At 51.0% G+C, this 26836-nt stretch overlaps 1 protein-coding gene across 13 annotated transcripts in view; it reads right to left on the reverse strand.

Annotated features, from left to right (window-relative positions):
- PPP6R2 (protein phosphatase 6 regulatory subunit 2) overlaps positions 1-26836 on the reverse strand; it is a 70442-nt gene that overhangs the window by 11325 nt on the left and 32281 nt on the right. For 8 of the 13 annotated variants that reach the window (XM_025398550.1, XM_025398546.1, XM_025398544.1 and 5 more), the window contains 8 exons: positions 25647-25833; positions 18430-18567; positions 16541-16606; positions 13750-13862; positions 13220-13333; positions 10337-10463; positions 8940-9092; positions 754-963 (listed from right to left, as the gene is read on the reverse strand). In XM_025398550.1, coding sequence (XP_025254335.1) covers positions 754-963; positions 8940-9092; positions 10337-10463; positions 13220-13333; positions 13750-13862; positions 16541-16606; positions 18430-18567; positions 25647-25833 — 1108 coding nt within the window. Of the gene's footprint in view, positions 1-753; positions 964-8939; positions 9093-10336; positions 10464-13219; positions 13337-13749; positions 13863-16540; positions 16607-18429; positions 18568-25646; positions 25834-26836 lie in introns of all 13 variants that reach the window. The other 5 variants (XM_025398552.1, XM_025398551.1, XM_025398545.1 and 2 more) reach the window with 3 other exon arrangements.

The following is a 26836-nucleotide window of genomic DNA, read 5'->3' on the forward strand; positions in this document are numbered from 1 at the left end:
CCCTGGGCCTTCTCCCCGTCTCTCAATTGCTCCCGACTTTGGTCACTCTCCTACCCTCTTCCTCCGTGTCCAGAGGGAACAACTAGGGCTATTTGTCCTCAGCACTTTCTCTCACCTCCAGGCCCTGACACAGATCATTTCTTGTACCTGAGATGTTTTTCCTGGGCTCCACCTCACACGACGATATACCCGTGGCCCTGCTATCTGGGTGACGGTCCCTGGTTGGCCTGCAGATCCCTCAACACCCTCTCCCCACCATGCGGTTCCCATCACTGACACTTCTGGCCCCTAGGCACTTATTCCTCATCACTGACACTGCTGCCCCCTGGGCATTTATTCTCCAGGCCTCCAGCTGGAGGCCAGACTGGACTCATCTTATCCAGTGCTAACCCCTGCCAGGCCTGCACACAGAAGGCACCAGTGCCCTGCTGAAGGCAGGTGGCAATGAGACCTGCAAGCCCCACTCAAGCCCAAAGCCCCACAGTCTCCAAGCCCCTGACAGACACCTGGGGACCCTTTTCCAAGCCCAAGCCCCACTGTCTCCAAGCCTCTGACCGACACCTGGGGATCCTTTTCCAAGCCCCACTCAAGCCCCACTGTCTCCGAGCCTCTGACCGACACCTGGGGACCCTTTTCCAAGCCCTGCCCCCGTGTCAGCTGCACAGCAAGGTCCGGCACACATCAGCGCTGACGTGGACGCGGTCTGAGTGGGGCGCAGCTGGCGCTGATAAGCTGGATGCTGCTTGGACTCACGTGGGTCACCATTGTGTTGTCAGGGAGGCTGGCAGGAGGCTGGGGGGTCTCCAGGCTCCGGTTCCCGTTCTCATGCAGAGGCTCTGCCCTGCTCTCGGACCCGCTGGCTTCTGTCCTGTCCTCGCGGGCGGCGTGGGAGAGAATAGCGGCTATGCAGAGTTCCACTTGGAAGTGCAGAAAGTTATTCCAGGTGTACTTAAAGAACAAGTCCTGGGTAAAGAGGACAGAAGACAGTTCTTAGGTCGGTTTTCTCCTGCCGGCTACACCACAAAGGGGAGGGAAACCCTTCCTAAAGGTGGCGTCCTAACTCCTCACGAGTAGTCTCTGGGCAGCCAGGAAGGAGTTTTAGGCGTTTTCCTGAGGCTCATCTCTCTGTTAAGGAGCTTCTTCAAATTCAAACAGCCACAGGGCACTTCTGTCTCCTGCCTGTGGGTGTCCATCGGTCTCTGCGCCGATCTGAGTCATCATCTTCTTTCTACTTTCTGCGGGTTTATTCTTTTTTTTTTTTTTTGAGATGGAGTCTTGCTCTGTTCCCAGGCTGGAGTGCAGTGGCGCGATCTCGGCTCACTGCAACCCCCGCCTCCTGGGTTAAAGTGATTCTCCTGCCTCAGCCTCCCGAGTAGCTGGGATTACAGGTGCCCACCACCATGTCCAGCTAATTTTTCTATTTTTAGTAGAGACAGGGTTTTGCCATGTTGGTCAGGCTGGTCTTGAACTTCCAACCTCAGGTGATTTGCCCGCCTCAGCCTCCCAAAGTGCTGGGATGACAGGCGTGAGCCACCATGCCTGGCTTCTTTTGTCCTTAAGTTGGAAGCTTAACTCATTAATTTGCAGCCTTTCTTCTTTTCCAGTCTGTCTTTAAAGGCTACATTTCCCCATATACAATCAACTTTAACTACATTCTACACATTTTGCTGAGTAGTATTTTTATTCTTCTTCAGTTCTAAGTATGTGAAAAGTTCCTTTATGATTCTGCCTTTCTTGTGAGTTACCGGAAGTGTGTTAGACTCTCGAGCACATGAGGATTCCACCCAGGATGGGCAGGCGTGTGCACATCGTCCACCACACAAACATGAGACTCGGAGGGGCATATCCAGACACCCCTGAAGGGAGCCCAGACCTAAGCAGCATGGGCTGAAGCCCAGAGGAGGCTCTGGCCACCTAGGCACTCCCCTGGGGACAGAGGTGGCAGAGCGAGGACAGCTGCCGTCTCTCACCTCCCATGTAGCCCCTTCCAGACGAGGACAGAGAGGGGGACATAGGTCTGACCCACTCACCCCCCACTGTTGCCTCGTACATTCCAGGGGCCACGGCAGCCTGCGTCCCAGACCCTCTTCTGCCTCCACGGAGGAGGAGGAGGACTGTGTGGGGAGGGGAATGGGGGGAGGTAATATTCCACACCAGGATTCCAGCTTGAGCCCCTGGTTCCACACAGTGGGGTTGGAGCTAGAGAAAGGCGGGAGGCTCATTGCTTCATGTTCCTCTCCACAGGAACACGCTCCTAAATCTCAGCTTCACCTTCTCTGCCCACGTGACCTTGAGCAACCCTGGAGAAGGCTCGACTGTGTTACCTCATCTATGACATGGGTCAGACCTACCTCTCAAGAAAGAAAAGCCCAGACAAGATGACTTTGCTGGGAAGTTCTACCGAACATTTACTTTGCTGCCGCTTGTTTTTCATGTCCTGGCGATGAGTTCTACCACACGTTTAAAGAAGAACTAACACCAATCCTTCTCAAACTCTTCAAACACACTGAAGAGGACAGAACATTTTCTAATTCATTCTGTGAGGACAGCATTACCCCGATGCCAAAGCCAGACAAGGACACTACAAGAAAAGAAAACTACAAACCAATATTCCGTATGAACATGGATGCAAAATACCAGCAAACCAAACTTAGCATCCTATCAAAAGAATTACAGGCCGGGCGCGGTGGCTCAAGCCTGTAATCCCAGCACTTTGGGAGGCCGAGACAGGCGGATCACGAGATCAGGAGATCGAGACCAGCCTGGCCAATATGGTGAAACCCCGTCTCTACTAAAAAATACAAAAAACTAGCCAGGCGAGGTGGCGGCGCCTGTAGTCCCAGCTACTCCGGAGGCTGAGGCAGGAGAATGGTGTAAACCCGGGAGGCGGAGCTTGCAGTGAGCTGAGATCCGGCCACTGCTCTCCAGCCTGGGCGACAATGAGACTCTGTCTCAAAAACAAAACAAAACAAAACAAAACAAAACAAAACAAACAAAAAAGAATTATATACCAGGATAAAGTGGGATTTGCTCCTCAAATGCAAAGATGGATCCACATATGAATATCAATTGATATACGACATTAACAGGGTAAAGGACAGAAGCCAAATGATATCTCAACTCATACAAACAAAATCTGATAAAATTCCACATACGGCTGGGTGCGGTGGCTCACGCCTGTAATCCCAGCACTTTGGGAAGCTGAGGAGGGTGGATCACCTGAGGTGAGGAGTTCAAGACCAGCCTGGCCAACGTGTTGACACCCGTCTTTACTGAAAATACAAAAATTAGCCGGGCATGGTGGTGGGCACCTGTAATCTCAGCTACTCAGGAGGCTGAGGCAGGAGAATCGCTTGAGCCCAGGAGGCAGAGGCTGCAGTGAGCCGAGATCACGCCACCACACTCCAGCCTGGGCAACAGGAGTGAAACTCTGTTTCAAAAAAAAAAAAAAAAAAAAATCAACGTACTTTCTTGATCAAACACTCAAACTAGAAATAGAAGGAAACATCTTCAGTATGATAAAGGAATAGAAGGAAATATCTTTAGTATGATAAAGGAATAGAAGGAAATATCTTCAATATGATAAAGGAATAGAAGGAACTATCTTCAATATGATAAAGGCACCTATGAGAAGCTCACAGCTGACAACACATTCAATACTGAAGGACTGAAAACTTCTCCAAGATCAGGAGCAAGGCAAGGATGCCCCCTCTCACCGCTTCTATTCAATCTTCTCTTAGAAGTCTTAGCCAGAGCAATTAGGCAAGAAATAGAAAGAAAAGGCATCCAAATGGTAAAGGCAAAAGTAAAATTATCTTTGTTCCCAAATGACATGATTTTTTTTTTTAGCAAGGGTTTTGCTCTGTTGTCCTGGCTGAAGTGCACACAGTGGCGTGATCTTGGCTCTGCAGCCCTGACCTCCCAGACTCAAGCGATCCTCCGTCTTCAGTCTCCTGAATAGCTGGGACTACAGATCGGTGCCACCACACCTGCCTAATTTTTATTCCCATTTATTCTGTAGAGACAAGGTCTCACTATGTTGCCCAGGCTGGTCTTAAACTCCTGGGTTCAAGCAATCCTCCCATCTAGGCCTCCCAAAGTGCTGGGATTACAGACGTGAGTCACCACACCCGGCCTGATATGATCTTACACACAGAAAATTCTAAATATTCCACATAAATTGCTAAAGATAATAAACAAATTCAGCAAAGTTCTAGGATACAAAATTGACACACAAAAAAGCAGTTGCATTTCCATACACTAGCACTGAATAATCCAAAAAGGAAGGTAAGAAAACAATTTTATATATGATAGCATCCAAAAGAATTAAGTCAAGGAGATAAAAGATTCGTATACTGCAAACTACAAAACACTGCTACAAGAATTTAAAGACCTAGGCCGGGCACGGTAGCTCAAGCCTGTAATCCCAGCACTTTGGGAGGCCGAGGCAGGTGGATCACAAGGTCAGGAGATCAAGACCATCCTGGCTAACACGGTGAAACCCCATCTCTACTAAAAATACAAAAAACTAGCCGGGCGTGGTGGCGGGCGCCTGTAGTCCCAGCTACTCGGGAGGCTGAGGCAAGAGACTTGTTTGAACCCAGGAGGCGGAGGTTGCGATGAGTCGAGATTGCACCACTGCACTCCAGCCTGGGCAACAGAGTGAGATTCTGTCTCAAAAATATAAATAAATAAATAGGAAGACATCTGTGTTCATGGATTGAAGACTTAATATTGTTAAGAAGACAGTATTACCCAAAGTGATCTATGAATTCAATGCAATCCCTCCCAAAATCTCAACAGCATTTTTGCAAAAATCGAAAAACCCATCCCCAAATTCATACAGAATCTCAAGGGACGACTTTGAATAGCCAAAACAATCTTGAAAAAGAACAAAGTTGGAAAACTCACACTTATGACTTACTACAAAGCTACAGTCACCAAAATAGTGGGGCACTGGCATAAGGACAGACATACAAAACAACAAAATAGAACAGAGAGTCCAGAAAGAAACCATTGCACACACGGCCAGCTGTTTTTTGTTTGTTTGTTTTTTTGAGACGGAGTCTCACTCTGTTGCCCAGGCTGGAGTGCAGTGGCCAGATTTCAGCTCACTGCAAGCTCCACCTCCCAGGTTCACGCCATTCTCCCACCTCAGCCTCCCGAGTAGCTGGGACTACAGGCGCCCATCACCACGTCTGGCTACTTTTTTTGTATTTTTAGTAGAGATGAGGTTTCATGGTAAACTACCATGTTACAGGATGGTTTCGATCGCCTGACCTCATGATCCACCTGCCTCAGCCTCCCAAAGTACTGGGATTACAGGCATGAGCCACCGCGCCCGGCCAGCCAGCTGGTTTTTTAACAATTAGGCCAAGACCATTCCTGGGAGAAAGGACGGTGTTTCTTTTTTTTTGAAACGGAATCTTACTCTGTCACCCAGGCTAGAGTGCAGTGGCGCAATCTCGGCTCACTGAAACCTCCGCCTCCCGGGTTCAAGCGATTCTCCTGCCTTAGCCTCCCAAGTAGTTGGGATTACAGGCGCCGCCACCACGCCTGGCTAATTTTTATATTTTTTGTAGAGACGAAGTTGTGCCATGTTGGCCAGGCTGGTCACGAACTCCTGACCTCAGGTGATCTGCCTGCCTTGGCCTCCCAAAGTGCTGAGATTACAGGCGTGAGCCACCGTGCCTGGCCTAGGACCGTCTTCAACAAGTGCTGGGAAAACTCGATAACCCCATGTAAAAGAATGAAGCTGGACCCTTATCTTACACCAGATACAAAAGTTAATTCAAAATGGATCAAAGACCTAAACATCAGAGAGAAAACATAAAACTTTTCGAAGGAAGCACAGAAGAAAAGTTTCATGATACTGATTTGGAAATGACTTTTTTGGATATGACACCGAAAGCACAGGCAACAAAGAAAAAAAAGAAAATTGCATTTCAACAAAATTTAAAACTTGTGTGTCAAAGAAGTAAAGGCAGGGGGCTGGTGGCTCACGCCCATTAATTCCAGCACTCTGTAAGTCAGGAGTTCAAAAACAGCCTGATCAACACAGTGAGGCCCCATCTCCACAAAAAATATAAAAATTAGCTGGATGTGGTGACGCACACCTGCAGTTCTAGCTACGCAGGAGGCTGAGGTGGGAGGATCACTTGAACCCAAGAGTTCAGGGTTACAGGGAGCTACGATCACTGTACCCGCAAGACCCTATGTCTAAAAAATTTTTTTTATGTAAAAAGATAACCCAAAGAAAATATTTGCATATATCTGATAAAGGATTAATATCCAGGATATGTAAAGAACTTCTAAAACTAAAAAAAAAAAAAACAAAAACAAAAAAAAAAACAACTCAATTCAAAAACGGTCAAAGGAAGGTTGAATAGACATTTCTCCAACAAAGCTATTCACATGGCCAACGAGCAGGAGAAGATGTTCAACATTAATCATCACACAGAGACACCGTTCCACACGCATATCAGATGACGAGCATCAGCCACACAGAAATACCGCTCCACACGCACCACACGGAGACACCGTTCCACACGCACCACACAGAGACACCGTTCCACACGCACATCAGATGACGAGCATCAGCCACACGGAGACACCGTTCCACACGCGCCACACGGAGACACCGTTTCACATCCACATCAGAGATGTGAGCATCAGCCACACAGAGACACCGTTCCACACACACCACACAGAGACACCGTTCCACACACACCACACAGAGACACCGTTCCACACACACCACACGGAGATACCGTTCCACACGCACCACATGGAGACACCGTTCCACAAGCACCACACGGAGACACCGTTCCACACGCACATCAGATGACGAGCATCAGCCACACGGAGACACCGTTCCACACGCGCCACACGGAGACACCGTTTCACATCCACATCAGAGATGTGAGCATCAGCCACACAGAGACACCGTTCCACACACACCACACAGAGACACCGTTCCACACACACCACACGGAGATACCGTTCCACACGCACCACATGGAGACACCGTTCCACAAGCACCACACGGAGACACCGTTCCACACGCACATCAGATGACGAGCACCAGCCACACGGAGACACCGTTCCACACGCACCTCAGAAGAAGGAAGACAAGTGTCGGCGGGATGAGGGTGAGGATGTGGAGAAAGGGGAGCCTTTGCTGACAGGAGGATAAAATGGTGCAGCCAGTGTGGAAAGGTCTGGCCTCAAAAATTAACCATGGAATTGTCACATGACCTGGCCTCGTAGGTATTTAGCCAAAAGAACTGAAAGGAAGGACTCAAACACGTATTTGCACACCCACATACACAGCAGCCTTATTCTCAACAGCCAAGGCTGGAAGCGACCCAGCTGTCCACTGGTGGATGCACGGACAGAACGTGGGCCCCCACACAGTAATTATTCAACCTTAAAAAGGAAGGAAATTTGGACGTACACTACAATACTGAATGAGCTTTGGGCACATAATGCTAAGTGAAATCAGTCAGTCACAAAAAGATAATACTTTACGATTCCACTCATAAACTGTACCTAGAATAGTCAAAGTCAGAGACAAAGAGAAAGGTGGTTTGACAGAGGCTGTGGAGGGGGAGAAAGAATGGGGAGTTAGTGTTTAACAGAGAGAGAGTTTCTGTTTGGAAAAATGAAAAACTCCTAGATATGGATAATGGCAATGGCTGTACAAGATGGTGAATGCACTGAGTTACACACCTTAAAATAGTTAAAACAGCCAAGTTCATGTTATGATATTTTACCACAGTAAATATAAAAGACAGGAAGAAAGTGGAAGAGAGAATTCTTTTAAAGAGGAAGAAGGGGCCGGGCACAGTGGCTCACGCCTGGAATCCCAGCACTTTGGGAGGCCAAGGCGGGTGGATCATGAGGTCAGGAGTTTGAGACCATCCTGGCCAACATGGTGAAACCCCGTCTCTACCAAAAATGCAAAAAAAATTAGCTGGGCGTGGTGGCGCGTGCCTGTGATCCCAGCTAATCGGGAGGCTGAGGCAGGAAAATCGCTTGAACCCAGGAAGCAGAGATTGCAGTGAGCCGAGGTCGCGCCACTGCACTCCAGCCTGGCGGGAGAGCAAGACTGTGTCAAAAAAAAAAAAAAAAGAAGAGGGAAAAGGAAAGTAGGTCTTTTGAAATTGCTTCCCTGAAGCAGCCTGGGATCTCACAGCCAAAGCAGTGCCCCAGAACTTCTACATGCTGACAGAACTTCTGAGCCAGACAGCACTTCCAGCCCAGTTCTGAGGCCGGCTCCTCCTGGGACTAAGATTGCAGGGAGATTCCAGCAGAGCCCCAGAGCCAGGCAGAAGAGGGGGGCTGTGTCTGCCAACAGGACCCACTAGGGCAGTGCCCCTCGCCCTCAGGGGAGCAGCCCTGTGCTCTCTGCAGAGGAGCCTGCTGCCCACAGCCAGGGCTGCTCACTGGCACTGCCCGCCAGCACCGCCTGCCCTTTCCTCTCCCCAGACACTTGCAGCATCATGCAGGCCATCTGCAGGATGGAGAAGCACTGCCCGCTGGCTTTGACAAAAACTGCCAGGTTGACCTTCTATTGTGGAAGACGGAAGCTTCTCTTTTAGCACATTTTAGACTTAATAACCACCGTGTAAGTTCTACGTTGTTCAGTCAGAACATGACAAAGGAGGTAGACATGTCAAACAGGGCTAGAAATCCGCCTTCTGCTTTCAGGGCAAATTCTACAGTAGACTTGTCACTTCCCGTGAGCCTGCAGCTGAGACACACCTCACTGTTGCTCTGTGCCCCACCTGTGGTCCAGCCTTGGGACTTGGGACTGGAACCTCCCCTTGGCAGAGCTTTGTCCAAATGCTGGGGCCCCACTCTGCGGCTCCCGACGAGTCCACAGGCCGGGCCCGGCACGCTCACAGACACGCAGCGTGGCTGAGGGGCCCACTTACCAGCAGTAAGTCCATGGTGTTGAGCCGGCAGAGCTCCTGGTTGATGCTGGGTGTGTTTGTGTGCAGCAGTGCTGCCATGAGGCGGGCGCCATGCAGACGGGCATTCCCCAGGGGCTCCTCCAGCACACCAATGGTGGTCAGGATCGCTTTCTTCTGCAACCACAGAAGGCACCACCCAGTTAGGCCCTGTGAGCAATGAGGCCACTGCTGGAGTCTCTGGGCTCATGCCCACCACTCCATGCCGGGACCCCGCCTAGGGCGGTGAGGTGCATGGTGGGGGTCCACGCCGGGACCCCGCCTAGGGCAGTGAGGTGCATGGTGGGGGTCCACGCCGGGACCTCGCCTAGGGTGGTGAGGTGCATGGTGGAGGTCCACGCTGGGACCCAGCTTAGGGTGGTGAGGTACATGGTGGGGGTTCCTCAGGGAAGGCTGTCTGCCAGAAGAAATGAAGGGATCAGTGGGGTGAAGAGGCTGCTGCTCCCCTCAGGGCCTCAGAAGAGTGCTCCCAGGATGGCTCACGGGCACTCCAGTCTGAGCCTGTGGGGCCAGAGAGCCGTGCACCTCAGCGGGTGAGATGTCCAAGATGGGGCCAGCGGCACCAGTCTGAGGCCAGAGCCCTTGGCATGATGCCTCGCTGAGGATGCCCAGTGGGGCTGCCTCTGCGGACACAACCTCAGAACACCAAGTTAACAAGTGTCCCATGAACACACTTTGGGGAGACGGACGGAAATGCCTCCTCAGATGGGCCACAGGTCTTTCCTGATCCCCTACACTCAGTATAATGCATCTGCCTTCTCTTCACTGAACGCTCCAGCTGACAAAACAGAATCCCAGCCCCCACAGGGCTCGCTAGGGGGGCAGGTGGATCTTACCAAGGTGGCGAGTGAGAGGAACTGAGCTGTAGGTCAGGAGGGCACTACGCAGCGCGGGGTGGGGGGCGTTGTGTCTGGGGAGGGTGAGACGGGATGGGCAGTCGCCTGGCTGGCAGTCTGAGCCGGGAGGAGCCTTTGTGTGCTTCACCCTCCTCAACATGACCCACGCACTGCCCAGTGCTGCTGAGTGGGGCAAGGGGCCTCCCCTGCCACCCCCTGGTCCCCTCTCTCAGGAGCCCAGCATCCCTTAGCTAGGTGCCCCCAACTTGGAGGCCAGGCCTGTGGTGACCTCCGGGTCAGCTGCAGAGGCAGAGAAGAGCATTTGCAGATCTGGGAGAGCAGTCCTGAAAATGTGTTTTGGCACCTACCCGGTGCTTCTCAAGTAGGGGTGTGGGAACGGCTGTCTTAGAACACATTCACTCCACACTCTGCTTCCTATGGGACAGGCTGTGGGTTCTCCTCCCTGCAAATCAACCTCCCCTGCGACGCCTTCAAAGGCACTCAGCAGTCGCCACGGCCATTTACCTTGGGGGGGTTGAGCAGGAGCTGGTGGAAGTCCTTCAGCCGAGGCTCGATGCCGTGTAGTACACTGCTGCTGACAGTGTATGACCTTTCCAGTCCCTGAGAAAAGGAGTCCACCAAGCCCTCTGTCCTGTGGATGAGGAAAGCAGATGGAGACCGGGGACACCAGGGCCCTGTCCAACCTCACCAGCAACTCAGTGCATCCTCTTCTTCCAGAAAGAGCCCTCTTTAACTTCCCAAAAATAAATCCTAGAGGAGTGCAGCTACCCAAGGTCTCCACACGTGATCTGGTGACTGGTACAGGTAGAAGAGAAAGGCACTAAAGACCTTCAGGAAGATGATTGCTTGTGACATCCGAGAACATGGAGGCAGGGCAAGTGACACAGGACTCACTGCCCCCAGCACCGGTGGGGTGCTGCTCTGTCCTCCTGCTTTGAAAACCTTCACTGCTATCCCTGTATCTTTCACACTGTTCCTGTGTGGACCTTCTTTTTTTTCTTTTAGCCGGAGTCTCACTTGGTCGCCCAGGCTGGAGTGCAATGATGTGATCTCAGTTCACTGCAACCTCCACCTCTTGGGTTCAAGTGATTCTCCTGCCTCAGCCTCCCGAGTAGCTGGGACTACAGGCATGGACCACCACAGGCACAGACCACCACACCCGGCTAATTTTTGTATTTTTAGTACAGACAGGGTTTCGCCATGTTGGCCAGGCTGGTCTCGATCACCTGACCTCAGGTGATCGCCCGCCTTGCCTCCCAAAGTGCTGGGATTACAAGTGTGAGCCACCATGCCCAGCCCCTGTGGTGTTTTCAAGCAAGTCTGAGATATTTATTTAAACACTCTTTCCAGTTGTAAAAATAATACATAATCATATATTTTTTAAAGTAATAAGCAAAATAATTTCAAAACTCAGAGAGCGAGGTGCAGTGGCTCACACCTATAATCCCAGCACTTTGCAAGGGACAGGCGGGAGGATGGCTTGAGCTCAGGACTCTGAGGCCGCACTGAGATACGATCGTGGCACCGCACTCCCACCCGGGTGACAGAGCAAGACACCATCTGAAAATCATCAGCAGCAGCAGCACAAGAATCAAAGAGAAACAGCTGGCTTATCTCTGTTTTCCTGGTTTTTACACAGTCCCCTCCATCACATAGAGGGTTGAGCCTGGGCCTCAGAAGTGGCTCAGCTTTCCTGGATTTATGAAGATTAAAATATCAATATTCTACTTGCCTAACTAGAGAAAAACGATAACATTTTAACACTATTTTTGGTTAATAAACTAACAAATAAGTATTAGGTAGTACGAGAGAGACAGAGACAGAGACAGCCCTAACAACCTCACTACCAAGGTTAAGTCAATTTCTTGTCATTTTCTTACTGTTCCTTTTTCTTTCACTTTAAAAAAGCACAGGCTATCAGTGTTGGGGGCTGAATTACGTTCTCCCCAGAATGCGGAAATAAGGGAGCTACAGTCACCTTGGGAGAGTTAGACATCGTTGCATGTGATGGAATGGAGACGACGGAAATGTCCTGGAGGTATCAGGTTCCCGCTGGCATGTGGGGAACCTGAATCCACAGATGGGGTTCAAGGGCCAGGGGCAGGCCAGGAGGGGAAGTGCCCAGAGAACACTGATATGGCCCTTTCGAGACACACACTATAGGATCTCCTGGGCATCTGGCAGGCCAACCACACCCCCCTGTCCCAATGCCTCCCTCACAGACTCTCCACTCGACTGTCTTTCCATTTGCGCCTGATGGGCGTCCTCCTCGGAGTTTCAACTGCTTGAAAGGCTTTGGCAGTGCCCAGCCTTCTGTGACCTGAGGGCCTTCTAGGCCACACTGTGATCCAGAGAAACAGTTTCAAACACTTCCTGAAATTTCTACCTGGGGTCAGAGAAGGGTCCCCAGCACCTATATCCTCAAACAAATTCAACTTTCACCTGAACTCACTTCTGCTGCTGACTCCTCTGTCTCTGCCTATTCACTGTCGTGCCTCAACAGGCCTCCAACAGCTGCAACTGAGGATAGCGGTGTGGGGTCACAGCAAAGGAGCTCCTCCAAGCAAGCTCCACTCTCCTCTGCCACATATTGCCCCATGCTTGTGTCCACACTGGGACCCCCTCACTGCCTCATCCCAGGTGGTCTCTGCCAGATGCGGCCTCTCAGGGAAAACGTCCCTGACTGCGAGGCTCCACCCACCAGCCCCATGTGGGTCCCTTCTTGTGAGCCCTGAGGCACAGGGTGCATGTCTACGGCACTCGCCACTCTGCATCACCCTGGCTGTCCGCACACTGGCCTCCTGTGCCAGATGGGAGCAATTAAAGGGAAGGGGCTGTGTCTCAGTTCTCTGACTCCTTGGGCCTGTGTTAGTGCACAGTGGGTACAGAAATGACACCTGATGAACGAGAAAGTGCAATGGAGGACAGTCGCCTGGGAACCAAGTGCTAATGCCACAGCCCCACCCTGTGAGGGCCAGTGTCTGCCTGGGAGATAAACACATGTATATATAACTGTGCGTCGCAGTGGAAACCCTGCCACACACACACACACACACACACACACACAGGAGCTGTGGGGACTTGTCACAACAGTCCTTGGGGAAAACCTGCCAACCACACCTGTTCCACACATGTCGACATATGCATCGCCAACTGGCCACGACGAGCAGCTTCAGGCTGGAGAGGAAGCACCAGTGATGATGAGCGTCCAAGGGGACTTGGCCGCAGCCATAAAGTCAAGCCTTCAACAAGGGAAATCTATCTGTGTTATTACTTGCATAATCAAAAATTAAAAACACAAATGACATAATCCAGACTGCTCATGTGGGCTGCCAGTCACCGAAGCACCAAGTTCAGCTCCATACAATTTCTCCTCATGAGACTCACCCAACCCGCCTGGTTTCCAGCAAGGTGAGTAACACCTGAGTCCCGCTGACGAGGCAACTCTCCGTCCGGTCTCCATCAAACATGTTCTTCAGAAGCTGCTCCACACAGTCCTGCCTGCTGGACACACACAGAGGTCACTGCCTGGCAGATCAGACACACACACAAGAGACACACACAGAGGTCACTGCCTGGCAGAGCAGACACACACACAAAGGATGCAAGGATGCTCCTTGCTCCCCGTGGAGGACCCCAGCAAAACCCTAAACCTGCTCAGGCTCAAGGCCAGGCGCCAGGGTTCTCAGGACACTCCTGCTGCTGCTGGCCCACTCTCTAGACCCGCCAGGTGACTCCTCTGAAGACCCCTCCCTCTGGAAATAGGCCCCCAGTTAACACGGGCTCTGAACCTGGGGTTCATTCGAATGTGAATCAGAGGAGGTGGCAGCATGTCCCGGTGCTCAGAGCGAGGCTCAGCGATGTCCCCATGACCCAGAAAGGGAGGCCCACCAGCACCACGGCCCACCAGCACTCACGACTCCAGCGCTGTGAGGAGGGGGTCTGGCTCCAGAGCCTCTTGCAGCTGACTGCCCTGGTCTCTGCCCAGCCTAACTATGTCACAGAGAGTCTGAGAAGCATTTGACTGCCTCTGAAAAGACAAGGGAAACACAGAGCCCCTCAGTATGGAGAAGAAACAGCAGGACCAGCCCTGGTAGGCACACAGGGCACGAGTCCTGCTGCTTCTCTGGCAGATGCTAGACTTCTGTTGTTATTCAATACCATTGTGATGTTAAATTCTTTTTCTTTCTTTTTTTTTTTTTTTTTTAAAGATGTGGGACTTTTGTCCGGGCGTAATGGCTCTGGCCTGTAATCCCAGCACTTTGGGAGGCCGAGGCGGGCGGATCATCAGGTCAGGAGATCAAGACCATCCTGGCTAACACAGTGAAACACCATCTCTACTAAAAATACAAAAAATTAGCCGGGCATGGTGGCGGCGCCTGTAGTCCCAGCTACTCGGGAGGCTGAGGCAGGAGAATGGCGTGAACCCGGGAGGTGGAGCCTGCAGTGAGCCGAGATCGCGCCACTGTACTCCAGCCTGGGCGACAGAGCGAGACTCCGTCTCCAAAAAAAAAAAGGATGTGGGACTTTCTCTAAACCAGTTTTCTACAAAGATTCCAGACAACAGCTTCATTTCAAAGAACCTCGAGTATGCCTTTTCTGTCATCAAAATGTAGATCTGGTTAGATTTTTCTTTTTTTTAAGCTGCATTGAACTATCTTTAGGAATTCAAAACAGGGCTAATAATGGTCAGATATGCAATGCAGATACTGGGCTATACCTGTGATCCACGTTTTGAAATATACTGAATATGTGGCCACGTTATTGATACTGTATTTTAAATGTGGTAATAAGTAGCTGCTGTTATTCAGAATGAGTCCTGTAAGCTGATGAAAATAGGGAAGTTGCTACCAAGAAAACAGAGGACTCAACTTTTCTAGGGAAACATTAACACACAATCCCTGACGGGAACCTGCCCCTGCTGACAATGCCGGGGTTGTTCTCTAGGGAAGACAAATGTGATTCAGAGAGAAACAACCTGACTCCTTGCAGCACTGGCTCACACGCTGCGGGAAGACGAGGGGCAAACACTCACAGGAGTGTTTTAGGGAGAAAAGCAAGCAGCCAGATTAGCCCTGAGCTCTGCCTTTGGGACCCAGGACAGGCCATCAGTCCACAACACCCACATGCATGGGTGGACTCTGGTTCTCAGGCAGGGTGGCCTCCTCGCTTCCTACAGACGCCAGCGTGGCCTCTCCCATCTGTCTGATCAGCCCTGTGGGCTAACGGAGAACGAAGCAGGGTGATTGGCCAGGCAGCGGTGAAGGCCTCAGACACGAGTCAGCACCACTGTTTTCCAATTTGCCAAGGACGCGTGGTTGTATGTACAGATAGACACGTGTAATGCTAGGAAAAGGTCTGCTGGGATGTACCCCAAACTCTGAACAGGCATCACCACAGGGAGCCCCACTGTCACCTTAGGTGCTTCCAGGGTGGGTGGCTTCTAGGGGGCCCCTAACAATCCGCTCCTGGAGTTCATGCCCCTATAGCCCCCATCTCTTTTAGTGTGGGCTGGACCCAGCCACCCAGCTCTAAAGAGCCAAATACAGTAAGAGTGAGGGGAAAGCTCAGCTCCACGTCGTGTGCTGCCCTGTGGAGAGGCCCACGTGGTACAATGACGAGGGTGGCCTCGGCCCACAGCCCTGAGGAACTGTATGCTGCCAAGCCATCTGTGACCATGGAGCTGGCCTCTACCCCAGGGGAGCTCTGAGATGACTGCACTTTGTGAGAGAATGAGCAGAAGAGCCACTAAGCCACATTCAGATGCCTGATCCACAGAAACTGATACTGCTACAGGTAAAAATACTTGCCATAAGCAACTACATTTCAGGGTAATTTGCTATTCAGTCGCAGACGACCAATACAATTCTATTAGAATTGTTCTTTTGTTTGTTTGTTTGTTGAGACAGAATCTCGCTGTCGCCCAGGCTGGAGTGCAGCGGTGCGATCTCAACTCACTGCAAGCTCCCCTTCCCGGGTTTGAGTGATTCTCGTGCCTCAGCCTCCTGAGTGGCTAGGATTATAGGCACCCTCCACCACGCCTGGCTAATTTTTAGTAGAGACAGGGTTTCGCCATGTTGGCCAGGCTGGTCTCAAAACTCATGACCTCAAGTGATCAGCCTGCCTCAGCCTCCCAAAGTGCTGGAATTACAGGCATGAGCCACCGCGCCCGTCCTAGAATTGTTTTTATCATACACATATATTATTTTTCAGTTAAGGAAAAAAAGCCTAGGCCAGGCATGGTGGCTCACTCCTGTAACCACGGCACTTTAGGAGGCTGAGGTAGGAGGATCACTTGAGGCCAGGTGTTTGAGAACAGCCTGAGCAATGTAGTGAGACGTCATCTCTATTTAAACAACAAGAAAACAGCCTAGAGGCCAGGTGTGGTGGCTTACCTGCCTGGGTGAGCAGGAGAATCGCTTGAACCCGAGAGGCGGAGGCTGCAGTGAGCCAAGATTGCCTCATTGCACTCTAGCCTGGGCAACAAGAGCGAAACTCCACCTCAAAAAAAAAACAAAACAAAAAAACCCAAAAAAAAACAGCCTAGAAGTCAGTGCTTGATTAAAGAGAGAAAAGTACCCAACAGATCCTCATCTTAGGAGAGGGATGACTTGCCCCTCCCTCGCTCCCTTGGCCTGCAGCAGTAGATGGCCCAGCAGCCACAGGCCTGGGCTAGCATGCACGAAGCTTGGTAAGCAGCACACTCACATCTTCATCCTGGCTCGGGTGGATCAACTCCACAAGCCTCTGGATGACTTTCTCTTCATTCAGCCACTGAAAGAGAAAAAGAGGCCTTTCAGTGTCGCTGCTCACGTCTAAGTAAACAGCAGGAACCTTTCCCCTTCAGCGCAGCACTGCACCCGTTTTCTAGAATAGACTCTGCCTGACACGTCCCAGACCCAGAAAGAACACAAATAACACACAATGACTGAGTTTTGGGAGGTCCTGGAAGTAGCTGAAAAGATAATAAGGGGTGACCACCATCCCTCTGTCCTAATGGTGCACATGTAAGCTCTGTCTTCAGGATTTCTCTCTAAGGACCAGGGTGCAAATGAGCCACACGGGCCACAGCTCAGGAACCTGCTGGATGCTGAAGCCAGAGAAGCCTCAGCTGTTCCCTGCAGCACTGGGGCCTTCCCAGGATGAGGAAGAGTAAATCCACCCTGGCAAGGCCACAGGAACACTGTGGGGTCAAGCTCATGGGCAACGGGGGCCCAGTGTGAGTGTCGGGGTCCGGCAGGTCTGGGCCACATCTGGCTCCCACACCGCACTGCTGTGCCCTGTGCCTAAATTCCTTACCCCAGAATGGGATGACCTGTCCCCACGTGGCTACTTTGTGAAGTGAATCAAGTAAAGCAGCTAAAAGGCTGCCTGATGTACAGTTCTGCAGGCTTCCCACTAACGGCTATGACCACAGCTAGTACTGATCCTGTGTCCACTGTGCAAAGGTGGGTGACGGTCAGTCATTCCCTGCATCCACTGTGCAAAGGTGGGTGACGGTCAGTCATTCCCTGCGTCCACTGTGTAAAGGTGGGTGATGGTCGGTCATTCCCTGCGTCCACTGTGTAAAGGTGGGTGATGGTCGGTCATGCCCAGTGAGAAGCTGCTCCCTGAGGAAGCATTACTAACCTCAGAGTGAGAGTGACCACCTGGATGAGTCCAGATTCTAGGAGTTGGGAAACAGGCAGAGGGCCTCACAGTTTACTCTATTTTATTTATTTATTTTTTTTTTGAGAAGGAGTCTTGCTCTGTCACCCAGGCTGGAGTGCAGTGGTGCGATCTCGGCTCACTGCAAGCTCCGCCTCCCAGGTTCACACCATTCTCCTGCCTCAGCCTCCCGAGTAGCTGGGACTACAGGGGCCACCACCACACCTGGCTATTTTTTGTATTTTTAGAGACGGGGTTTCACCATATTAGCCAGGATGGTCTCCATCTCCTGACCTCATGACCCGCCCACCTCCGCCTCCCAAAGTGCTGGGATGACGGGTGAGAGCCACCGCGCCCGGCCTCTACTCTATTTTAAATCTCACCATAAACAAAGCTGGCCAAACAGTGAGTGGAAGTTTGTGCGGCATGGATTTCCCGGACTTCTCTGGGGGGCATCCTCCTCTTTTCGGGAACTATAGCACCTGCTCTCACTGACTAAACACCATCAGAACAGACGCATGCACACTCCAGGGTAAACAATGGGGCTCTGCAGGTAACTGCTGTCCACCAGGGCTCTCCTGGCAGGCACAGGCCTGGACGCAGGGCCAGCACTTCACTGACCTCCTGCTCTATGCCACAGGGGTGGGCGCTGGCAGGGGAAAAGGAGGCAGGCAAGATAAGTCCATTTCAGCCTCTTCACAGAGCAGGAGGCTGGAGACTGCAGAGAGAAGGGACCTCTCTGCTCCACGCTTCTGAGGAAGTTGAGTCAGAACAGTGGGAAAGGTGCAGGCCACAATCCTTGACAAGAACCCCTAACAGCCCCATGGAGAAGTGCACGCTGGGTGAAGAGATGAGGGCCGGGCGCCCTGGTGCTGTGAGCTCCTGCACTTAACCAGCTGGCTTCCTGCAGCACCACTGCCCTCGGGAACTGGGGGGACTCCCAGACTCACATGCAGGACTTCCTGCCGGAGCCCGGCTGGCTCCACACAGCTGACCAGGCGCAGCAGCAGGTCCATAAGCGCTGAGGTGCCGATGTGCTTCAACACCAGGCTGATGAACTTGTCCTTCTTCTTCAAAAATGTAATCACCTGAAATCACACACACCTGAGAGGCAGGCAGGGCTGACCCTGACAACCATGAGATTCCTCCTTCAGAAACTCTCATGGGAAAGTTGAACTGTTAATTATATCAAGCAGAAATAACGGAAAGACCCAGACAAGATTGTAAGAAAGCTCTCTCAAGGGACAGGCAGAGAATTCTACCAGGCAGTGGTGTATGTGAGGGCCTGGTAGGGGGAGGCCGCTGCACAGGGACAGCTGTGGCTCTGCACTGACAGGACACAGCTGTCCCAGGCGGGGCACCACAGGCTGCGTGAGAAGCTGCCATTCAATACCTACTGGTTTGGGTTTTTCCAATAGAAACGAATGGTGTAGACAGAGCTGAGCTGAGCTGATGGCCATCGCTGGCAGCCCCAGGCCTAGAACACACACCCAGGGAGCACAGAGTGCACAAGATGCCAGCTGCTGACCAAAACCAGTGAGCAGCTGAAGGGGAAAGAAGACTGAGGTTTTAGAAAAGAAAAAGAGGCCTTCTGTGGCTGGCTGATGACCAGTACCAACGAAGTGTAGACAGCTAAGCGTGAGGCCACGGGGAGGCACAGCACCCATCACAGACGCAGTGAGCTGCTCAGATGGTGGATCTGAGGTAACAGTGGAGAGTTGAAGGCTGGGCTTGCTGCAAATTCAGCTCAACTCAGCCTACAGAGGTAAGTGTCTGCTATGTCCAGGCTACTGGGCTGGGGGCTGGGGTAGAGCCAGCCCTCCACTGGAAACAATGGGAACACAGAGAAGGCCCACCTGGCTGCAGGGCCTCAGCCTCACTCCCCAGTGCTGCGATGAGGAGGGAGAGTAGGAAAAGGATCGGTGGGAAAAGAGAAGGGGAAGAAGGAAGAGGAGGGGAAGGAGGGGGCAGGGGAGGAGGAGAGGAAGATGGCTCTTCGAAAAGGATGATTAAACTTCTAGAAAGACTAAGGACAAAACAGAAGATGCAAATAACAATATCAAGAATGAAACAAGGGACATCACTAAAGATCCTACAGAAATAAAAACTATGATGAGAGGTTTGTAGTTTTTTTTTTCTTTTTTTTTTGAGACAGGGTCTCACTCTGTCGCCCAGGCTGGAGTGCAGTGGTGCGATCATAGCTCACTGCAGCCTCCATCTTCTGAGCTCAAGTGATCCTCCCACCTCAGCCTCCCAAAATGCTGTGATAACACGCAGGAGCCACCACACCTGATGTACTACGAGAAATTAACAGAAACAATTTTATGCCAGTTTTTGTAAATTTAGAAAAGAAACTTCCTTAAAAAAAGTACTTATCTAAACTGACAAGAAACAAAATCAATTCCAGAACATAATAAAACTGCACAAAATCTATAATTAATAGGCTCTCTATACAGAGAAGGTTTAACGGCCTTACCAATAAATTCTTCCAAACATTTAAGAAAAAATAACCCTAGGCTGGGCGTGGTGGCTCACGCCTGTAATCATGGCACTTGCGGGAGGTCAAGGCAGGCGGATCACTTGATCTCAGGAATTCAAGACCAGCCTGGCCAACGTGGTCTCTACTAACAATGTAAAAATTAGCCAGATGTGGTGGTGGGTGCCTGTTAATCCCAGCTACTCGGGAGGCTGAGGCATGAGAATTGCTTGAACCTAGGAAGCAGAGGTTGCAATGGGCCAAGATCGCACCACTGCACTCCAGCCTGGGGGACAGAGTGAGATTCTATCTCCAAAAAAGAAAAAAGAACCTCTATTTTTTTGAGCCCGTAATGATCAATGGATCATATTCACATATTTACATCAATATTCTAGTTGTGATATTCTACTAGTGTTTTAGAAAATGTCACCACTGGAGGAAACATGTCAGAGCATACAAGGATTTTTTTTTTTTTTGAGACGGAGTCTCGCTCTGTCAGCCAGGCTGGAGTGCAGTGGTGCGATCTCAGCTCACTGCAAGCTCCGCCTCCCAGGTTCACGCCATTCTCCTGCCTCAGCCTCCCACGTAGCTGGGACTACAGGCGCCCGCCACTGCGCCTGGCTAATTTTTTTATTTTTACTAGAGACGGGGTTTCACCATGTTAGCCAGGATGGTCTCGATCTCCTGACCTCGTGATCCACCTGCCTCGGCCTCCCAAAGTGCTGGGATTACAGGCGTGAGCCACCGTGCCCGGCCTTTCTTTTTTCTTTTTTTTTTTTTTTTTTTTGACACGGAGTCTCGCTCTGTCACCTAGGCTGGAGTGCAGTGGCGCGATCTCGGCTCACTGCAACCTCTGCCTTCAGGTTCAAGTGATTCTCCTGTCTTAGCCCCGCCAAGTAGCTGGGATTACAGGCATGTGCCATCACACCCAGCTAATTTTTATATTTTTAGTAGAGACAGGCTTTTGGCATGTTGGCCAGCTGCTCTCAAACTCATGGGCTCAAGTGATCCACTCACCTTGGCCTCCCAAAGCGTTGGGAGGAGTGAGCCACTGCTCTTGGCCAAGGATTTTCTTCATATTATTTCATACAACCTCATGCAAATACAATAATCTCAATCAAAATTTCAATTAAAAAGATACCATTTAAAGGCCGGGGGTAGGGGCTCATGCCTGTAATCCCAGCACTTTGGGAGGCCCAGGTAGGTGGATCACCTGAGGTCAGGAGTTCAAGACCGCCTGGCCAACATGGTGAAACCCCGTCTCTACTAAAAATACAAAAATTAGCCAGGCGTGGTGATGGGCACCTGTAATCCCAGTTACTTGGGAGGCTGAGGCAGAAGAATCACTTGAACCCGGGGGCGGAGGCTGCAGTGAGCTGAGATTGTGCCCCTACACTCCAGCCTGGGAGACAAAAGGGAGACTTTGCCTCAAACAAAAACAAAATCCTTGTATGCTTTGACATGTTTCTTCCAATGGTGACATTTTCTAAAACATCAGCATAATATCACAACTAGAATATTGATGTATATGAGTATGATACATTGATCATTATAAGCTTGAGAAAAATAGAGGTTCTTTTATCTTTTGTTGGAGACAGAATCTCACTCTATCCCCCAGGCAGGAGGGAGGCTGAGGCACGAGAATCACAAGAATCGCTTGAACCCAGGAGGCGGAGGTTGCAGTGAGCCAAGATCGCACCATTGTACTCTAGCCTGGATGACAGAGCAAGACTGTCTCAAAAAAAAAAAAAAAAAAAACCACTTAGAATAATACAAAGATATCAAATACCTAAGAATAAATCCAGTGAAAGATGCTCAAGACTGCCAGACAGAGAACTGCAGTGTATTTCTGAGAAATCAAAGCAGCCTGAGCTACCGGCTGTGCTGCTATGGTGTGAAATAGAAGTTGCTGTGCTACAGTAAGGCCTCACTCACACCCTCCGTGGCTGCCTCGCTCGCACCCTCCGTGGCTGCCTTGCTCGCACCATCAGTGGCTGCCTCGCTCACACCATCAGTGGCTGCTTTTGGCCTGTTCACACTTTGCCAGACCCAACTACAGCCAACGCAAACCTCATCAAAATTTCAGTAGGTTTACCTTTGGGGGGACAGGGTATGGAGAGGGAGAATGTAGAAACTGCAAACTCATTCTAAAATGTGCTGATTCTAAAACAATCAAGAAAAAGAAAAAAATAAAAAATAGAAAAGAAAAAAATAAAAACAAAAAACAAAACAGGCCATGTGCGGTGGCTCACGCCTATAATCCAGCACTTTGGGAGGCCGAAGCAGACGGATCACCTGAGGTCAGGAGTTCAGGACCAGTCTGGCAAACATGATGAAACTCTGTCTCTACTAAAAATACAAAAATTACCCCAGTGTGGTGGCGGGCGCCTGTAATCCCAGCTACTCAGGAGACGGAGGCAGGAGAATTGCTTGAACCCCGGAGGCAGAGGTTGCAGTGAGCTGAGGTCATGCCATTGCACTCCAGGCTGGGCAACAGAGCAAAACTCCATCTCAAAAATCATCATCATCATCACTGGCCAGGTGCGGTGGCTCACATCTGTAATCCCAGCATTTTGGGAGGCCAAGGTGGGCAGATCACGAGGTCAAGAGATTGAGATCATCCTGGCCAACATGGTGAAACCCCATCTTTACTAAAAATACAAAAATTAGTTGGGCGTGGGGGCGCACGCCTGTAGACCCAGCTACTGGGGAGGCTGAGGCAGAAGAATCGCTTGAGCCCGGGAGGTGGAGGTTGTGGTGAGCTGAGATTGCACCACTGCACTCCAGCCTGGCGACAGAGCAAGACTCTGCCTCAAAAAAAAAAAGAAAATTAATAATAATAATCAAAAGGCAAAGAATCATAAAAACAATCTTGAAGAAAAACAAAGAGATACAGAAGAAATGTGATTAGCCATGAACAAATGACCTGGAATCTGACTGACAGAGACATGGGGGTTCATGAAATATTTTCTCTAATTTGTAGACAGTTGAAAGAATTCGTGCCGGGCGCGGTGGCTCAAGCCTGTAATCCCAGCACTTTGGGAGGCCGAGACGGGTGGATCACGAGGTCAGGAGATCAAGACCATCCTGGCTAACACGGTGGAACCCCGTCTCTACTAAAAATACAAAAAACTAGCCGGGCGAGGTGGCGGGCGCCTGTAGTCCCAGCTACTCGGGAGGCTGAGGCAGGAGAATGGCGTAAACCCAGGAGGCGGAGCTTGCAGTGAGCTGAGATCTGGCCACTGCACTCCAGCCTGGGCGACAGAGTGAGACTCCGCCTCAAAAAAAAAAAAAAAAGAATTCGTAACGAAGGGCGGGGAAAATGCGGAGGGTCGTCTCCCGGAAGCCCCGCCCCTGGGCTACTCCCACAGTTTCAGGAAACACAGGAGGAAGGCTCGTGGCATCCCTGACTTACGGCTGGCCCTGAGAACAAACCAGCTGCTGGGTGATAGAAAGTTTCGCTCTTGTTGCCCAGGCGGAGTGCAGGGGCGCGATCTTGGCTCACCACAACCTCTGCCTCCCGGGTTCAAGCGATTCTCCTGCCTCAGCCTCCTGAGTAGCTGGGATTACAGGCATGCACCACCACGCCCGGCTAATTTTGTATTTTTAGTAGAGACGGGGTTTCTCCACGTTGGTCAGGCTGGTCTCAAACTCCCAACCTCAGGTGATTCGCTTGCCTCGGCCTCCCAAAGTGCTGGGATTACATGCGTGAGCCACTGCGCCCGGCCAATAGAATAAAATTGTAACAGTTCAGTTCATATTACTTTAACACCTTAAGTACTGGGTAAGGGAATGGGAGAAAAATATTATATGAAGTAGTAAAATTATTAAGAAAATATCTGAAAGTGGCAGAGGAATAAGATCAGCTTATGGCAAATTACGAGATACATGCATCTAGTCACTGGGCTGCAAGGGCCAGGTTGTCAAGGTTTTTACAACTTCTACTACCACCCCACAGCCTCGACAACCCCCGGCCCACGCCACAGCTCCCCGCCGACTCCACTCCCACTCCCACTCCCACTCCCATTCTGCCAGCAGCCTCCCACCCAGCACCACCCACTGCTGCTGGTGCCCTTCACTTACACACAGCTTCAGAAGGAGCTGAGGTGAGGCAGTCCCCTGGGGGCCCTTGCAACTCTCAGATTTATGGCACAAGGGAAAACGGCATTCCACTATACACTCACATGCACACTGAATGTCGTCAAGGTGAACCGCGGCCTTCCTGGGGCTGCACTTTCTCAGAGCTCAAAGCAGATGTGAGATAACGGTTTGTGCCCTGACTGAATGTTTGATGGTATGAAACAATTATGGTTACTATTTTTGGAGTGTGATCATAAAATTCTGATTATATTTAAAAGAAAAAAGTCTTTATTTTAGAGATACATAGCTGGGCATCGTGGCTCACACTTGTAGTCCCAGAACTTTGGGAGGCCTGGGCAGGCAGATCACTTGAGCCCAGGAGTTCGAGATCAGCCTGGGTAACATGCGGAAACCCCATCTCTACAAAAAACATTTTAAAAAATTAGCCAGGTGTGGTGGTACGTGCCTGTAGTCCCAGCTACTCAGGACGCCGAGGTGGGAGGATCCCCTGAGCTTGAGGAGATTGAGACTGCAGTGGGCTGTGATGCAGCCAGTGGACTCCAGCCTGGGCAGAGTGAGACCCTGTCTCAAAAATAAATAAATATACACACATACTGAAATCTTTATATAAGAAATAATCTGGTGTCTAGGATTTGTTTTAAAATACTCTTATCGGGGACGGGCAGGTGGGGCATGACACAGGAAGAAGACTGGGCAAGGCGGACCACGGGGTGCAGGCACAGGGGCCACCACCCCTCTCTACCTGTGTGTCCACAGCCTGGAGGGGCAGAAGCCCGGGTCAGGTCACATGTGAGGCAGGAGCAAGGATGGACTCCAGGAAGACCCCGCTACAGCTGGCTGAGATGAATTCACTAACTGCTTTTGCAGAAGTCTAATGTGAGAAGTTACCTTTGTTTTGAAAGAATAAATGCTCTGGACAGACAGACACGCCACCCACACAGACAAAGCTGCAGACCTGAGAAGGTGGATGTCCAACGTCTTGCCATGAAGCCCCAGGACCTCATACCTCCACCTGGTAGGTGACAGCACAAGATGGCCTACTTTGGGGCCCCATGCAGCTCCCAGGGATGGTGGGAAGTGGTGCTTATTCCAGAGCCAGTTACAACCTCCTTTTTTTTTGGGGGGGGACAGAGTCTCACTCTGTCGCCCAGTCTGGAGTACAGTGGTACGATCTCAGCTCACTGCAACCTCTGCCTCCCAGGTTCAAGCAATTCTCCTGCCTCAGCTTCCCAAGTAGCTGGGATTACAGATGCACACCACCACGCTCGGCTAATTTTTGTATTTTTAGTAGAGACAGGGTTTTGTCATGTTGGCCAGGCTGGTCTTGAACTCCTAACCTCAAGTGATCTGCCCAGCTCGGCCTCCCAAAGTGCTGGGATTACAGGCGTGAGCCACCACACCCGGCCAGAAACACTCCTTCAAATTCCAGTTCTCAGACGGACAAAACCCCCACTGCTCCACGTGTTGCACAGAAGAGTCACAAATGCTGTTCCCACGGCCTGAGGACGAGTCACACAGCCAGGCCCACAGCAGGACACGTCAATATCCACCATGACAGTGCCCCAAATTACATGGGCTTTGCACATTTACCTGTTCAGTTTTTCTTGCAATGAGATTGCCAATGGTCTTGCTGAAAAAACTGGCGAGCAGAGGATTGAGAGGCGGCTCATGGTCCAGGAAGTCATACAGGAGGCTCAGCAGGCTCTCGTCCCCACCGAGGCGGTCGCTGATCTGTGGCACATCACAAGTCAGAAGCTCACAGGCTGTGTTTGGATATCTAAAAGGGCACAGTCCAAGCACTGGAGGTGAAATTAGACTTCTCCAACTCTTAGGAAGCTGCTTACATAGTCTGTTTCTTAGGAAGCAGACCCACGTGATAAAAACTATAGACCTCAGAACAGAATAAAAACGTGACTACCTGTGACCAGCTAGAAGTTTTTTAACATACCTTCTATGCTCCTCATGCCCTATATGCTGATATCTGACATTTTCTGACCCTACTCCCATTCTTTAAATAACTTTTCTCAGTCTCCTGGCTTCTCCTCTCTCCAGGCCTTCACACTCACCTGCCAGGTCTCTCACCTCCTGTCTAATCACACTGTTTCTGTGAGGACACGTCTGTGACCATTTCCATCTTCCCCTCCACTGAGCCTCTCCTCTCCCTCTAAGCCGTGACTCTTCCATCAACAAACACAGACCCAATCCATCCCCAGACGGGAGACACACCCCCTCAGCAGGTCAGGAAGCAGCACGAGGGACGAGGCACTATGCACTCGGGAAGCAGTGTGAGGGACGAGGCACTGTGCAAGAACTTTATGACTAGGAAATACCAACACCTGTGAATAATGCACTTTTCATCTGATTAAAATGACCAGATACAAAACAATCCATAGCCCAGTGCATATGATCCCATGATGACATCACTGTGCTCCCTCTTTTGCACCTGGTAGACAGAGGTGGGTGATGGCCATCGCCCTAGGAAAGGCACACCCCACAGCCCACACAGCCCTCAACAGCAGCCCCCACAGCAAGGCCTGGCAGGTGATCCTGCCTCTGGGAATGCTGGAGAGAAGCACAGGGCCCAGCAGGCAGGAACCCAGTGGGAGCATCCCGTAGGAATGGCTGTCTCAGAACGGGCCTGTCCCGACACCAGGAAGTGACCTGTCCTCTGTGTCTCGGTTTTCCCATCTGAACGTGCAGGTGAGGACAGGCACAGTGGCTCACATCTGTAATCCCAGGACTTTGGGAGGCCGAGGCGGGTGGATCACCTGAGCTCAGGA

Source organism: Theropithecus gelada, chromosome 10 (genome assembly GCF_003255815.1).
Source record: "Theropithecus gelada isolate Dixy chromosome 10, Tgel_1.0, whole genome shotgun sequence".
Taxonomy (NCBI): Eukaryota; Metazoa; Chordata; class Mammalia; order Primates; family Cercopithecidae; genus Theropithecus; species Theropithecus gelada.